Below are 17,517 nucleotides of genomic sequence, written 5' to 3' on the forward strand. Positions count from 1 at the left end.
CGGCTCTGCTCCAGTGTTTGGGACCAACGTGTGCACGAAACGGGCCGAACCATCTTCCGGAGCAACGGGTGGGGAGCCGGTACTACACGTCCTGCTGTCCAAAGAATATCTTTTCTTTTGGGAATGGGGGGAAAAAAAAGAATAATAAAATAAAATAAAAAATAAGTATATTTAGCGTCATCTTTGACTCTCATTTATTTTCTTGTCTTTTTTTTTTTCTCTTCTTCTGGGTTTAAAACACCAAAATGTGGTTTTTGATTGTAAAAACGCCCGTGGTGGCGACACAAGCGGCATGGAGGCTCGTTCTCCGACCCTGGAACCGGGTACAAAACACTTTAATGAAGCGCGCGGGGGGGGGGGGGGGGGGAGTCCAGCGAATTACATATTCCGGGCAAACCCCACCCACTCCCACCCTAACCTCCCGTGGAGCTCGGTCGTCATTCGGAATGTTCTGCGTGTCGGCTCCTCGCATCCTCAGACACAGATCGGTAAAGGGCTCTGCCGAGGGAGGGAGGGAGGGAGGGAGAGCGTTAAGCATGTTATTTAGGCAACAAACACCCCGTACTATTCATAGCGATTCACGTTTTGTTTTGTTTTCGTGAGCGGAGAGAGCCGCTCAGAGTATGAACGCATCCGAGTTTAAGGTGATGAAAGGAGAGCGCACGGCAACGGGGGGGGGAAATCGGGATCCGGACGCTGCCGAGGCCCCGAAGGAACGGTCCGGGACATTCTCTGCGTGGAAACACATTCAAAATTAAATGAAATTAAAAAAAAAAAAAAAAAAAACGACGGCCCCACTCGAAGAGCACGCCAAAGAATAAAAGAAGGGACAGGAAAGGAGACGTGGGACGCTCCCACGCCGTCCATCCGGGGAGGGGACGCCGGGTGAAAGCGGCGGGAAGTGCGACGGGAGCTCGTCCGTCGGAGAAAAAAGGGCTTCGTGAGATTTGCGTGTTTTGATATTTCACACCGTCGCCGCGCCCCTCTGTCCGTCCGTCCGTCCGTCCGTCTTCCCGTCCGTCCGTCCCCAGCCCACAACAAAGTGTCCGTCGCTGGGGCTGGATTGTGCGCGGGGGTTCAGCCTTCCTCCTCCTCCTCCTCCTCCTCCTCCTACTCCTCCTCCTCCTCCTCTCGGGCGGAGGGTGGAGGAGGTCACGGGACACTTCCACACCCTCCATCACCTCTGTGTGTGCACGTGCGGTTTCCACGGTCCCTCAAAAGAAATGAAATGAAATAAGATTCAGAAGCGTAACCGACGCAAAACCAATGGAAAGCAAACTCATTGGGAAATAGATCCTTGGGATTGTTTTCCGCCGGCTTTTTCTTTCCCGTTTCCACGACAAGCACAGTCCGTTCGAACGGGGTTTTTTTTTTTTTTTTTTTTTTTAAATCATGGCCGGCGTCGGCTCCGTGATCTTCAGTCCAAAGCCCACGTGTGGTTCTGCGCCTTTTCGGATTGAAATCTACAAAGCCGCGTCTCACTCACACACACACGCACGCACGCGCACGCGCACACACACACACACACACACACACACACACACACACACACACACACACACACACACACACACACACACACACACACACACACACACACAAAGAAGAAACAACCTACACACTTCCGTTCCGTTGGAACCGCCGCGGTCCAGACGTTTGGGTTTTGGAAGGAAAAAAAAAAAAAAAAAAAAAAGACAATTAAGAAAAAAATAATAATAATAAAAAGAGTCGTCACATTCATCATTTGGCATCTTGGGAGTCCCAGCGTTTTAAGTCTTCATTGGTGTCCGTTGTAGAAAAATATGAAACTGTCTCTTTTTTGATGCAGAGAGAGAAAGAGAAACGGAGGGAAGGGGTGGTTAACTTGGTGCAGTGTGTGTGTGTGTGTGTGTGTGTGTGTGTGTGTGTGTGTGTGTGTGTGTGTGTAAGTAAGAGTATTTAAGTTAAATTCGAAAGCAGTCATTGAAATTTTGCCGGTAAAGCATCGACACAACTTCAGTAGTGTGAGTACAAATAACAGAAAAAAATAAAAATAAATGAAAATACGTTGATTATTATAGTGTGTGTGTGTGTGTGTGTGTGTGTGTGTGTGTGTGTGTGTGTGTGTGTGTGTGTGTGTGTGTGTGTGTGTGTGTGTGTGTGTGCGCCTGTTTCGTCTAACGACTGGAAGTGGAAATCCGCTGCAGAGCTCTTTCTGGAGGTAGATAGTAAGAGACCTGGGAACACTTAAAGGGGGTCTTTTTTAAATAAACACACTATTTTTAGAAGACGCCATGATAATCTGGGTTGTAGTACTAAATTACCCCCCCCCCCCCCACCCCCCACCCCAGGCACTGACATAATGGTCTATTCCACACGTTCTAAATAAAAGATAGAAATATATTCCTCAAAGCTGAACCCAATCCCTCTCGACAGCAGAGATCTGATTCGGGCGATGGTGCAGCGCTGTCTGGAGACTACAGGGCGGGGGGCGGGTGGGGTGTACTGACAGTCGCTCAGGGTGTTAAGTGTGTGTGTGTGTGTGTGTGTGCGTGCGTGTCGCCCTGTCTGACTGTACGCGGGATGCCGCGTCTCTCTCTCTGGGGTGGGGGGGGGGGTGTGACAAACACCAGCATGTACTCTTGTAACCACGGGCGATGGGGGTGGAGTCTTTGTGTGTGTGTGTGTGTGGGGGTGGGGGTGGGGTCAGATGCCGGGCTGCGGGCGGGGGCCATCTCGACATCATAAGAGGACGCAGCAGCGACAGAACCTCTGGCGACTCCCGCCGACGGAAGGGGGCGGAGTCACGGGGGCGAAGTAGGCGTGAACTTTGATGTTGGGCAGATGAGTCTGTGGGGCAGAGGGAAGCGAGACAGTTTTGGGAAGGGGTTAAAACGTGGGGGCCGGAGAGACGGAAGCGCCAAAAAATAAAATAAAATTCCGTCCGGTTAAATAAATAAATAAACAAACAAACAAACAAATAAATACATTTTTCTCTCAGATAAACCCATTTACGTCGGGGCCCAAACGGATCAAATCGTCGATTTTTCGGGAAGCCGCGCCCACCCGCTGAGCTGAGTTTGCGTGACGCGAACGTTCTCGAGCTTGAACCTGCCACTCAAAGGTCAGCTCATGAATATTAATCAGGGCGAGGCCACTCCCACTGCGTTTTGGAGGCGACTGAGGGACAATAAAACTATAGGCAGCACAATATTCGTCAATGACTAATGAATGAACTTAAAAGACGTAAAAACACCAAATCATGATTTCTTTCATAGATGCCGGCGGTTTCGCAGCCCGCCCCCGCCCCCGCCACCGGCCGAGCCCCTCACCCGCAGCCTCTTGATGCCGGCCCGTGTGATCTGCTGGCAGTCGTAGAGCTCGATCCGGTCCAGGCTGTGGCAGCTCTTCAGGTGCTCCAGCGAGGCGTCCGTGATCAGCGGGCAGTTGTCCAGCTCAATCACCTCCAGGCGGTCATGGGCGCACGGCCCGCTGCCCAGGTGCCGGATGCCGTCGTCGGTGATGAGCTCACAGTGAGACAGGCTCTGGGGGGGAAGCAGCGCGACGGGGGTCAGCTCGGCCAAGCAGGACCATACGACAGCGATCCGGTGTGGACCCAACCTAATCTAGCACGATTTGGAACGTCAAAGGCGGAGGGAGCTTCGGACTTTTAGTCAGACCTTTCGACTCAAGGACCGGGGTTATGGAACGCCTCCGTGGACCCACGCAGCGAAGGGTGCTATGGGTAACTTCCTGTCGGGAGGCGGGCTCGAAACGGAAAAATGTAATTTTGCAGATAGAAGCGCCACTTGCGGATTCGATTTGCATATCCATAATCTTCATTTATCAAGTATTCAAATAAAGTTTGGAAAGAAAACAAAAAAATTAGATTTCTTCTATGATTTCTGTACAGTGTCAGTCAACATGAAATCTGTACATTTTGAACGGAAATCGCAAAAAGACATATCACCTTTTAACTTGTTAATGAACTTTAATTTATCAGTTAATGCTTTCTGTCCGATTGAGGACACCGTAGGTTACGGGGATGGGAGGCGTCTGGGTTCATTTTGACATTTTTGGGGAGCAGACACGTTTGCCGATGTGGCTGTAGTTCTTATGGCTTTCTGTAGGGCTCTGATGTCACTGATTGACATACTACGTACTAGATAAAGATCATAAAAAAAAATAAAAATAAAAATCACTGGCTGTACTTGGAAAGGTCAGCAAAAAAAAAAACAGGGTCAAAGTTCACCCCGTCTGAACAGAGACCGCAGCGCACAAACCAATCGTTATCGCGCTGAGGTCAGAGGTCAGCGGCCAAAGTTCAACCGGTGCGACCGCTGAGAGGGGCTGCCAGCGCTCCGGTCACAGGAAAACACTGGACCCGCCGGCGGAAACCACAGCAGGTTGCGTGCAGCGGCAACGACGACCAAAGCGTGGCAGGAACTTACCAGGACCTGCAGCCGGGGACAGTGGATGGACAGCTGGGTCAGCGTGCCGTCCGTGATCTGGCGGGAACGAGAGAAAAGGGTGAACGGGCCGCTTCACAATAGAACCACTGTAAAGCAGACAATAATATACCACAAAGGAAGAACTTTGCCAACAAACAACCGCCGGCAAAACCTTCCCCGGACCCCCGCTGCCACATCACTAAATGGGAAGTGGATTCACTGTGATGCGTCACGCAAATAATTCCACCATTTTTTCCGCTCCTTGACCTCGGGGGTTTTTTGTCCGTTTCAGTGGAAAACTCTTGCTTCGCTGTGAATAAACAGAAGCCTTTGTGTATACAATTCCCCACTCCAAAAAAATAAAAAAATAAATAAAAAAGAGCAAACCCACCTGCACACATTCCTCCAAATCCATCTTTTCAAGTTCATGACAGTTCTGCAAGAAAGATATACAGGCGTTATTACTCAATGCAGCTTGTGTGTATATAGTTAAATAGCACTTAACACAAGTGAACATGTGCATTGAGCCGCTTCGCCCCAATACTTTGACTCCAACCGTATTCTTCCACGACGTCGCGGCGTGGTGTGTAAACAGAGCCGGCTCTGCAACACTCACCCGCGCTAGTGTGGTGAAGCCCACGTCCGTAAGCTGGGAGCAGCGAGCCACTTCCAATATTCTGAGAGAGGGGGTGGGGGTGGGGCAGGGGAGGCATTAGCACCATGACAGCCTCACTCACAGCCATTAACTCTTGCCCTGAAAACGTCAATTTTCCCCACCCGTCGAAGGAAACACAACCTATCGAACGGCGGTGCTGAAACCGCATGGCTTGTTAAAAAGGTGTTTCCGTGGCTCGTGTTGGGCTGGGGAGGGGGGTCCTCACCTGAGACGGGGGCAGTTCTGCCCGAGGGCGTGGAGGATGGCGTCCGTTATGTTGGCGCAGCCCGAGACACACAGCGACTGCAGCCAGTGGCAACCCCGACAGATCGTGATCAGACCCTCGTCTGTGATCTGCTGCTCGGAGGGAGGGGGAGGAAGGGAGAGCGAGAGAGAGCGAGAGAGAGGGAGGGGGAGGGGGGGAGGTAGAGGGGGAGATAGAGAGGGGGAGACAGAGAGGGGGAGAGAGCGAGAGAGACTTTCATTATTAACCTCAACATCAACCTTCCCACCCACATAACACTAACAAGTTAAATATAACAAAAGAAGAAAATACAGATTTCAGTTTCAGTTAAGGAATGTTTCCCCTTCCTTGCGTTGTAAATATGCAGAACCGTTGTTACTCCGTCATAAAACGATTCATATTTGGCAACGGCTTTGCCCGTCTTGGCAACCGACGGCGGACACAGGGCTGCCGGCGCGGTGCGTCGCTCCCGACCGGCAGCGCGCGGGGCACGGCGGGTGGGCTCGGTCCGTCTCCCCGACGCGCCACTTGACGCCCCTGAGGGAAGCGCCAACAGCACAACTCACTCTGCGGCTTAGCCTCCGCGAGATAAACACGGCGGTGAGATGGATCGCCGAGGACCGCCAGGGATCTCAAGAGCCTCGGGGGGAGGGGGCGGGGGGGGGGGGGGGTTGAGGAGTACGCGCCTGGTCCGTCTCATGTCGAGTGCGACGGCGACTTTTAAAACACGGGCGGCGGTGTTGTGGAAACGAGGGGGAGCGACTGCTCTCCGTGTCAAAACTCAATACTTTTCTATTTATTTATTTATTTTATATTTTTTATTTATTTTTTATTATTGTATTGTCTCTTTTAATACTTTTATGCCGTCGACCCCAACTTGACCAATGACATTGATTCCTGAGACACTCTAAAATTTTGTGGATTCATTAACAACTACAAGACAACTACTGTTCATGCTTTAAGAACAAATATGTCTGTTATTTTTTTTTTTATTTGTTATTATTTGTTAAAAAGAGGGTTTTCTTTACGGTTTATATTTGGAAGCAGTAAAACCTGAAAACTCCTAAAAACCAGGATGAACACAAGAACATTTGTACCAAGCAAGGAGTCGTCGAGGAAACGCTCACACCCGAGCGCTACTGAAAATTTTTACATTTCTAAAAAGTTCTGTGGCAATGGTGCATCAGCTGCCCCGATTAAACACACAGAGAAACGTTGGTGGAGCATTGGAGGTGCCCCGGGGGAGCCTAGGTGGAGCATAGGTGGAGCGTTAAATAAACGTCTGGGGAGCGCCGGGGGAACATCGGGGGACATCGGGGAAGCGTCGGGGGACACCGGGGGACACCGGGGGACACCGGGGGAGCGGCGGCGAAACGTAGGTGGAGCATTAGATAAACGTCGAGGGAGGCGTCGGGGGAGGTATAGGTGGAGCTTTCGATAAATGTCGGAGGTTCGTCGGGGGAGAGTCGGGAGAGGTGTCTGGGAAGCGTAGGCGGAGTGTCGGCGAAGCGTAGGCGGCGCATTAGATAAACGTCAGGGGAGTGACGGGGGGAACTTACCGAACACGTCTGCAAGTTGAGCGTGATCAGATCTGGGCAGTGGGAGCCGATGTGCTTCAGAGCCTCATCTTCCAGCTGCAAAATTGGACAAAACAAACAAAACATATACAGAAGCATGCGGATTGTCAAATTCCAATTACATTTTTTTTTCTTATTCTACAATTAAACGATACGTCAAATCAGAACTGGGATGGCAGTAAGCGTGTCTAGTATCATTTTGCATTGTATTTTCTGAAATAATTAAAAACTCCGTCCATCTTTTATTTATTTATTTCTCCCCTCCTGGTTTGGATTTGCTGGGACTGTCGCTCCGCTAACGATGATGAAATGTTCATAAGCCGCTGCCGTGCTTTTAGTGAAATCAAAATCCAGTTCTCCCTTGTTGATGTATTCACACAATCACGTCGCCCTGATATTCAACCGTCGAGTCTGCGCAAGTCGTGTCAAACTGAGCTGCATGTGAATCGCTCGTGGTCATTTACATTTATTGGATTTTATACAAAATTGAAGATTTTATCGATGCATTTTTGTTTGACGAGTTAACCCTCCCTTGCTAACCTCAGAGTTGAAGAAAGTCAACTCTGAGGTCATCTCCCCATTTTCTCTTAACCTGGGTCAACCTAGCAAATGAATAACCAGCTTCATAACAGCTGTCATAACATATACATATATATATATATATATATATATATATATATATATATATATATATATATATATATATATATTTATTATTTTTTTTAATCTTTTTTTTTTTTTAATCACTTTATTTAACACTCCTTATATATTTCCATATATAAGGAATTTGCTCTGTTCAGGTTCAGTGCATTTCTCTACAGACCATTACCATTAAAAAATACTTAACAGTCTGAAACTATTAATAATAAAAAAATATAAAATAGAATAACTAATTTTGGTGTGGGGGATGGTGTGGTTTGAGCAGCCACAACTGTCCTGGGTCTATGTGATTGGGCCCAGGATCAGTGTGGCTGAAAACCTGTTGCTCATGGATTGGTCTAATGAGCTGCAGGTAAAACCTCCATCCCCCCACAAGAGAGGAGCCCCTGTCACGACACATGTCCATCATGCTCCAGGGCTTGTTCCACATAGCCCACTCTCTACAACAAACTGGTATCTTCTCAACCACATCGACTGTGTCTCCGTGCTGGAGGGCCCTGAAGAAGCCAGTGGGGCGGTGTGTGGCAGGTGAGACTGTCACAACAAATACATAGAGATTTTTTAATTGTCAAATATATATACAATTTTCCATATCTATCCCCCTTCACAGCCAATGAGGATTTATCCGTGTGACAGTGATAGGTTTGTTTATATTATATTATTAGGAATTACTGGGAGTTAATAAGACTCAATCACAAGATCATCATGATTCTGACCATTATAACATTTATACTCGAAGTCTACGGTACGATAACGTACAGTATCAATCCATGTTACTTTGTGTACATATGCGTTATCACCTCTCTCATATTAATTATATTCTCTTCCTCGACTGCACTGTTTGTGCCGCTGTAACGGCTGAATTTCCCTCCGGGGATTAATAAAGTCTTAAATCCTATCCTTATCTCATCCTACGTGCCGACTGCCTCCGCCCGCGCCTCCTACCTGTGTGCAGCCCTTGAGGAACAGCCCCTTGAGGCCGGGGCAGGAGCGCACCAGGGCCTGGATGCCGTCCTTGGTGATCTGGTCGCACCAGGAGATGTTGAGCTGCTCGAGCAGCGGACATCCCTCGCTGAGAGGCGGAGGAGGGAGACGTGGTGAGACATTTTAAATAACATGAACAAACTCAAGAAGGATCCAGTTCATCACACATCTCAAGAGAGGAAGAGAAGCTCTGCGCTGGAGATTGGAGATTAATTTTAGGAGCTTGACAGCTTTCCCATTGCAAGGAGAAATGCCCCATTTTTTTTTTCCCCCTGGTGCAGCACATTCCATGTCACGACCACACACCGGAAAAGGGGCATGTCATGGTTCCAGCATAATTGGGAATAAAACAGTAGAGGAGAAAGCAACTTAAACAAACGACATGTGATATCTGTGAAACTTGGGGGGGAAAAAATAGTATTTTGAGCTGTTCAAAATAATCGGATCGTCTGTGAACACCCAACACTACAGTAGAAGCAGCGTGGAGCACCCATGTCCTTCAGGGGCGGGGCACTGAGAGGCTACTCCGGTTGGGAGACCGGCTTGGGCCGGTGCTGGAGTGGCTTGGAGCGTGGGGATTCTCCTCCGTGCTCGCTAACATTACTCCCTAAACATGGTCCCCCATGTAGGAAAAAAGTAATTAACTTATGATTTTGGATTCTAAATGGGATATGAACAAATCGAATGATACACTGATATTCCTGTCTGTTAACGTGGTAGCGTAGGTAACATCAATGCTGCGTCGCATCGCGCCGTTAGCAGGGGCCAAAATTAGTGAGTTGACCCGGATGTCCTGTTCACATCAGAGCCGATCGGAGGTGGAGCCGATAAAAAAAAACAGTGTCTATTGCAGGGTCATTTGACCCGGGACTGACACCCGGATTTTTCCTTTCCGACTGGTGACAAATGCCAGATGTCAGCGTGTGTTACCAGGCTTTTCGGTGCAGTGAGAAATGGGTAGCAGAGAGTTTAAGGGAGAGACACAGTAAGAACAGAGAAAAACAGACAGAAAGCGTGAGAGCTCGTCGGAACAGCGTGATGTGCCCACCTGAGCGCTCGCAGCGACAGGTTGGTGATGGAGGTGCACGACGCCAGATCCAGGTGCTTCAGTTTGGGACAGAACTTACTGAGGCTGTTGCACGTGCTGCAGGGAAAGAGGCACAGCACAGTGGTCACACACACACACACACACACACACACACACACACACACACACACACACACACACACACACACACACACACACACACACACACACACACACACACACACACACACACACACACACAACCTGTCGGTGATCTTGGTGCAGCCGTTGAGGCTCAGCAGCTCGATATTCCTGCAGTTCTGGGAGAACGTTCTGTAGGAAAAAGGCCACACTCAGATCGGATGTTTGGAGACTAGATGGTAATTTTCGGAGAAAATAATTCATAGTTGATAAATATCTTACACTGTATCACAAAAAGACCAACAACAAATTTTCAACATTGACAAAATGCAAAGAACCAAAGTATTAACAGTAGCCACAAATTCAGTGAGCAATAGTCCCTCTGTCCAGCTACAGACTCATGATAGACAGAGATAAATATCAAATAATGACCCAGTCTTATATCGAACGTAGCTTTATCATCTATATATTGACTACTGGTAATTAATGAATCAAATCCTAACATCTATTTTAGTCCAGAGACTGGCAAAAACTGTGGAGTAGAGTTAGAGCAGAAATAGAATAGGGTTGAAGGAGGTTAGAGTAGAGGTAGACTAGAGCAGAAGCAGAATAGAGTAGAGGTAGACAGAGTGTAGGGGGTAGAGTAGAGATAGACTAGAGCAGAAATACAATAGGGTACAGGTAGAGTAAAGGGAGAGTAGAGGGAGGTTAGAGTAGGAGTAGAGTGTAGGGAGGTAGAGTAGAGGTAGAGCGTAGGGAGGTAGAGAAGAGGGAGGTTACAGTAGGGGTAGAGGTAGACTAGAACAGAAGTACTATAGAGTAGAGGTAGAGTACAGGTAGATGGGAGATAAAGTAGAGTATAGGTATACTAGAGCAGAAGTAGAATGGGGTAGAGTGGTTGGGTAGAGTAGAGGTAGAGTAGGGTAGGGGTGGAGTGCATGGGGGTACAGTAGAGAGAGGTAGACTAGAGCAGAAGTAGAATGGAGTAGAGGTAGAGTAGAGCTACAGTGTAGGGAGGTGGAGTAGAGTACAGTAGAGGTAGGAGTAGGAGGAGGTAGGGTAGTAGGTAGGAGTATCAATACAATAGGGTAGAGTAGAGGGAGGTTAGAGTAGAGGTCAACTAGAGCAGAAGTAGAATAGAGTAGAGGTAGACATGGAGGTAGAGTAGAGGTAAACTTGAGCAGAGTAGAATGGGGTAGAGTAGAGGAAGTTTAGAGTAGAGGTAGAGTAGAAGTAGAGTAGGGGTGGGGTGGAGTGCTTGGGGGTAGAGTAGAGGGAGGATAGAGTAGGGGTGGAGTGGAGGGTGGTAGAGTTAGAGTAGAGGGGGGTAGAGTACAGATAGAGTGTAGGGAGGTAGCGCAAAGTAGAGGTAGACAAGAGCAGAAATAGAATAGGTTAGAGGTAGAGTAGAGATGGAGTAGCGGTAGATAGAGTGCAGGGAGGTAGAAAAACGGGAGGTGGGGTACAGGGGGAGTAGGGAAGAGTTTAGACAGAAGTAGGGTAGAGGGAGGTAGAGTAGAGGTAGAAGTAGCATAGAGGGACACCAGAGGTAGAGTAGAGGGAGGTGGAGTAGACTCCCGTGTCCCTCTCTTCTTCCTTTTGGGGTAAATGTGTTATTTTCCAGTTCAAGGATGTGATGTCGGTCTGTGACGTCTTCGTGGATTCAACCATCAGTTCGTCAGTTCACCGTATCACCACAGGATGATCTGGCTCTCAACCAACCCCTACAGAAAGGTGGATGATGTGAGGAGCCTCACCTTAAGGCGCTGTCTCCTACCCCCAGGCAGCCTCGCAGACTCAGCCTCCGCAGGAAACCCCCACATCGCTTGGAGATGTTCTCCACCACGCGACCCTGCGTCCGACACGGGGTCATATTTCAACCACTAAACTAACCACACTTCTAACTGGTCAAACCGTTTGTATGAGCCTTGTTTATTTGCGTGAAAATATACGAATCTGCCGTGGAATCAATTAGGGTTGAATAACATCACAGAGTAACACAGCGTAAATCTACAAAAACAAAGTACATTACAAGAAAATGGAAGAGAATGTAATATTGTGTTTGTAAACAAACAAAAAAATAGAAATGTGCTGGGTTTTTTTCCCATTACAAAATTGAATTACATTTTTATTTTCTCTCTCGTACTTGTTGGATTTTTTGATTTTCTCCATTTCCATACGCGACAAACATGTGAATTTGCCGGGAGGAAATTTCATTAGTACATATCGAGGGAGAAAAAACACCTCTATTATCATTTTTCAAATGTTTTCTTTTCACGTTTCACAAACGAGACGGGTGTTTCAGGAACATGAAGGAAAGATGCGAAATGGCTGACGGACGCAGGAGGTTGGCGTGACTCGTACCTCAATGTCTCTCTGGAAGTCAAACAGGTCGATTCTTTGCCAGTTGCTGCCATCCAAGGCCAGAACGTTCCAGGACTGAGGGGCGGGAGGAACACTTGAAGGTTAATATTTCTCTCACAACTAAAAAGACATGCAGGAAGCACCAAACGCTGACACACACACACACACACACACACACACACACACACAGAGAGGGAGAGGGAGAGGGAGAGGGAGAGGGAGAGAGAGAGAGAGAGAGAGAGAGAGAGAGAGAGAGAGAGAGAGAGAGAGAGAGAGAGAGAGAGAGAGAGAGAGAGAGAGAGAGAGAGAGAGAGAGAGAGAGAGAGAGAGAGAGACTCACCCGGGAGACCTGGGCACAGCGACAGAGAGTCACCACGTCCAGAAAGGAGAAAATTCTGGAAAACAGACAGGGGGGGGGGGGGGGGGGTTTAGAATCCCTGTGCCCCGCTGCCAGGGTAAGACTCTCCAACCCCACCCAGTTCCTGCCCGACGGAGCCTCGTGCACGCTGCGGGGGCTGCTCCTGCTGCGCTCTGCGCTGAGCGTCTGTGTGTTTCGTGGCAGAGTCCACTGTGTTTTAAGTGTTACCAGTGGAGTGGATGGCATCCACGCTTGGTGAGTTAAAGGGCGAAACGTAACCAACGCCTCAAGTCAATGGAAAGATTTGTATTGTTAGTATTATTTCTTAAAAATATAAAAATTAAAAAAAAAATTAAAAAAAAAGATTTGACTCAGAAAAGTACATTGTCTTGATATTACTTGGCTCCACGTGGCCTGTGACTTCCCCACCCTGCGCCCGCACAGAGCTCATGGCGCTGCGTGAAAACCCAGGCGGTCCGCCGGTCCCATTGCTCCCGGTAAATCAGGCCCTGCACCGTCAGCAGCTCCGGCTGGGGCAACTCGGCTGGCGAGGCCCAGGCTTGAGTTATGGCCTCCATTTTCTGTTTGCACAGGGGCTCCTGAATTTTTTTTTTCCTCCCCCCCTTGCATTGATTTCAATGTTTTATAGCCCCCGAGCATCTGTTTTTAATTACCGGTTTAGCACGGCGGAGGGCAAAGCAGGGGTGTTGGCCGTGAGGGTAGAACTGCAGATCGTTGCTGGCGGGATGATTTGTCGGGCAAAAAGTTAAAGTCAATGTCTGTCTTTGTCTCCATTCTATTGCTTAATCTTCTGTTTACATGACAGTGTCAATCAGAGTATGTGTGTGTTTATTTGCCATAGACAGTGGTTTGTGTGTGTGTGTGTGTGTGTGTGTGTGTGTGTGTGTGTGTGTGTGTGTGTGTGTGTCTCAGGTCGTAGGAGCCGCTGGTTTTTATCTCAAACAACCCGACACACTTTCAATTCTGACTGTGGTGCTTGGAAACAGTCTCTCACCGTAGCAACAGCTCCTTGGGCAGCTTCTTATTGATGACGGCCTCGTCGCTGTTTGAGAACATCTGAAAAAGAGGGAGGGGACAGGGTAAGGCGAGGCCAGGCCCGACTCAGCCCCGGCCGTCGCTCTCGGCTCGGGGACGGAGCACGTCCGCGGCTCAAGGATGTGACCGCTTCAATCTCATGAGCTGAGAAAGGTTAGATGTCAAGGCTTGAAAAATAAATAAAAATAATAAAAAAAAAAGGAGGGGGGGGCAGATGGTGGAGCGCGGGACAAAACTGTCCTCCAAAATGTTGTGATTGGAGCCCACGTCCATTCTGTGCATCATCTAGACGGGTGGAGCACCATGCTATCTGCGTTACTGTGCTACTCTGTCCGTATCGGTTTGTATTCAAACACAGATGTTCACTACTTTTCAAACCAGGCCTTGGCGGTTAAATGTTGGTTCCCATCATTAATAACTATAAATAGCACAGCCTCGCTGAATGCTTAACTGTTGAGAAACGTACCACTCACCGCTGAAAATGGGAACTCACATCATCCTCGCAGTCATCTCTTAGTGAAGTTTTTGAACATGTTTTAAGTAACGGTGATATCACATTTTATTTAAAACTACATTTGGCAGCATATCCAAGGCATAACATTGGCTACCGCCATTTGATCATGGCAACCCCCCCGAAATGATATACTGCAAGCTGACATTCATAAGAAATGCATGAATTTATTTACTAAAAAGGGCAACACATCAACTATTAGCACTCACGATAAACCTGTCACGCACACGCACAAAATTCTGTTATGGAGCACGGAAACTTATCCAGGACCAACTGGTTTGGGAGGCTTTTTAGAAGAATAGACCATATGATTCCAGATACTATTCTGTGAGCTTCCTTTTTTATCAAAACGGGGACATTAAAGTAGTTACGGGTTCAAATCCAGTGCAAAATAAGCCACAAGGGTCTAAAAACTAGGAATGGTTAAATGGAAAGTGTAGGTTTGCTGTGTCAATAAAGTTTATATAGAAGCATTTGAGCTTGGCAAACATTCATGACAAGACAAACATAAAATTGGCTGCAACCGATTCAACCTGCCTGACAACTAGGCTTTCAAAGACAAATGTGCCAAAAATAAATAAATAAAATAAAAAAAGCAAAATAGCCGTCCATAGACTCAAGGGAGGATTCACAGAAGCGTTGGGTCGTATGTGATGTCATTTGACCGTAGAATGTGTTTAGAATACACAACACTTTAGTTTAATTCTGGAAATGCTCCTCTCAGCTCACACAAACAGAAAGTCTCTGCCTGTGAAATTAACGACTGGACCTTTAAAAACCCAGTGAGCTCGAGGTCAAAGACTCTCCAATGTCTCTCACATGCACACACAAATGACGAGAGCTGGAGTGAGCAAGAGTTCACACACACACACACACACACACACACACACACACACACACACACACACACACACACACACACACACACACACACACACACACACACACGGCTGTCCATGTAGGGGCTGCCTGCCAGCATGGACGTGTAGAATTCTGACGGGAGAGGACAGGACAGACATTTTGCATTTGGAATTGGGGCACATTTACCCTGACAGTTTGCCTTTCAGGAGCACAGCACATAAATAATCCACAGACATTTCCAAAAGAACCAGATGCGCAAACGACCATACAATGTCACAATTGTAAAGTAGGCATTGGATAACCCGGAGAGTTCCTAAATGTGGGCATTATGGCCACAGGGCAGTGTCCAGTAGAGCTGGGTTTGTTGCCTTGGGATTTCCTGAGTTCCCCCGCTCCGGTAGCTGGCTAAAATATCCCTGATAACATCACTTTTCCCAATTATGCGTACGGGAATGTCACCTAAGCCATAACCGTGCTCCAAACTGCTTGAAATCCATTGTTATAAGCCAATACAGAGGACATCAGGACCCATGCAGCTGTCAGGCCAGAAAGTATAGGGGCCTGGATCTTAAGCCGTCAGCTGTTGCACCATTAACAAAAAATAAAACCACACAAATCCCACGCCCGCTATGGATTAAACAACTCGGGGGTATGCAGGCCAGTGTCATGAAGCTAATACATACACTAGTATACAGTATACACACTGGGTGGACCACCTCATCCACATGCGTTGTTTATTTCTAGGGGGCGAAGTTTATTCTTTGCGTTCATGTCACGCAAGTAGCAGCACGTACACACCATGAAACGAAGCTCCCCAGTATCCGAACAGGCCTGGCCAGTCGGCGTTGACAAGTTATTTGGGGAAAGCCCGGTGGGGCCATGGCGGATCGATCCACCGGGGTCCGTGCGGCCGTCGCCAGCCGAGGCCCCCCGCGCCCTCCGCGGCCACGGGCATCGCCGCGCCCCGCTTCGCCACCCGGCTCCAAAACAAAAACACCACCGAGCGCAGTTGTTCCGTTCGTACATCTCGGAAGAGTGAAACCAGTACGTTTGTGGTGTTGTGGCGGAATTTGCAGTGGGTGTGAGGGCTGCCAGCGAGTGTCATTGTCTTTTGTTTTTGACTGCACAAAGGGAATGGAGGACGGCGTTTCGGGGGCATTTAAACGTTAAATCCACGGTTTCAGGAAGCAAGCACATGGCTGGCTTACCGGGGGATAAAACACCTCGATTCCCCGGACCGAAATAATAATAATGACAATAAAAAATACGATCGTCGTTCACGTTGATGTTGCGACAAACAACGGCGCTTGACCCAAAACACACAGGGACTGCGGATCGAAGCGAACAGCGCAGTTTTTGGTTTTTTTTAATAAACCCAGCGACAGACACCGCGCGGGCCCGTGTCCAACACGTCAACAAAGCCTTCGGTGGATTATTAAAAAATAATGTCATGTATCTGCGTGTCGGGGAGCTCACCTCAAACCGGCTCCGGGAGACGCCGTTCACCTCCTTCCCCATCGCGGACGGAGCTTCTTCCCGACGCGATCAGCGAGATAATAACAACAACGCTGCGACCACCACCGGGCGATACGGTGCGACGGGCGCCGCGGCGTCGGGATATCGGCCCTTTTCTTCTGGATTCCTCCCCGGAACTACCATGCTACCGTCCCGTCGGTAGCTGCGGCGGTGGCTCCGCTTATTTCATTGTTTTCGCTCGGCCTGCAACGCCGACGCCGGCCGGCCCCCTGTCTGGACGGAAGGTGCCGCGGCTTCGCCCTCTCCTCCTCCCCCTGCCAGACACACAATAAGCCAAATAAACACCCGGAGCCCGAAATTAAAGTTGACATTAGAGCCCCCCCCCCGCGCGTCACCTAGAAGATAATGTTTGCCATAAGGCCCGACGACACGGCCCCGTGTTTGGCCTCTGTCACCTACTTGTTGACGAATCTCCTCCGGAAAGTTTGCGCTTGCAAAACAGGCAACGGGGAGATCCACGTCAAAAAAGGCTGTCTCGACTACTACAATGAAACTGAGCACGGCACGCACCACTACAAACGTCACAGAATAATCAACCGTTATTATTATTATTATTATTATTATTATTATTATTATTATTATTATTACTACTGTGGCCTACTGGAGCTTGTTTTGATGGACACAGAACTGCTATTCTGACTGGAACTGGTGGATTAGCACAGTCTTGTAATATTGATCTCGATGCAAAAACGGCTCGTTTCCGTAATTAATTATTTTAAAGGGGAATTTGCCAAAAAAAAACAACAACAAAAAAGCGGTTTAAAAACAACAACAACAACGTTTTATGCCTTCACGGCGTTATCATTATAAAATAAAAACAAGGGCTGGAAACCAACAGGACACGGGGGTGTTTGCACAGACACAGGCCACATACAGTATATCCTTATGTAGACGCGACCAAAGCCCAATTCATATATAAATATAGATTATAGGACGCCACGAGGATAACTGCTTTGCTGAATATTGTTTCGACGACACCGACTACAATATTAAAAAATAAATAAAAATAAATAAAGCCAAAACGACGCCGCTCCGTTCCGTGACGTTACATGTTTTCCATCAAAGTTACGATAACTTTACCGCAGTTTGGGAGGGGGGGGGGGGGGGGGGCGA

General features: G+C 48.2%; 1 protein-coding gene across 1 annotated transcript; it reads right to left on the reverse strand.

Annotated features, from left to right (window-relative positions):
• Nucleotides 1-428: 428 nt before the first annotated feature.
• fbxl20 (F-box and leucine-rich repeat protein 20) lies at nt 429-16,641 on the reverse strand. The gene is made up of 15 exons (XM_080009700.1): nt 16,345-16,641; nt 13,456-13,517; nt 12,423-12,477; nt 12,083-12,157; nt 11,476-11,570; nt 9,842-9,910; nt 9,599-9,694; nt 8,512-8,638; nt 6,889-6,963; nt 5,312-5,442; nt 5,047-5,107; nt 4,822-4,866; nt 4,431-4,487; nt 3,312-3,524; nt 429-2,829 (listed from the first exon to the last, which is right to left on the reverse strand). Exons 1-15 carry the CDS (start codon nt 16,384-16,386, stop codon nt 2,722-2,724), a joined length of 1,311 nt encoding a protein of 436 aa, XP_079865826.1. The 5' UTR covers nt 16,387-16,641; the 3' UTR covers nt 429-2,721.
• Between the last annotated feature and the right edge of the window lie 876 nt (nt 16,642-17,517).

The sequence above is a fragment of the Zeus faber genome, assembly GCF_960531495.2.
Source record: "Zeus faber genome assembly, chromosome: 11".
In the NCBI taxonomy this organism is placed as follows: Eukaryota; Metazoa; Chordata; class Actinopteri; order Zeiformes; family Zeidae; genus Zeus; species Zeus faber.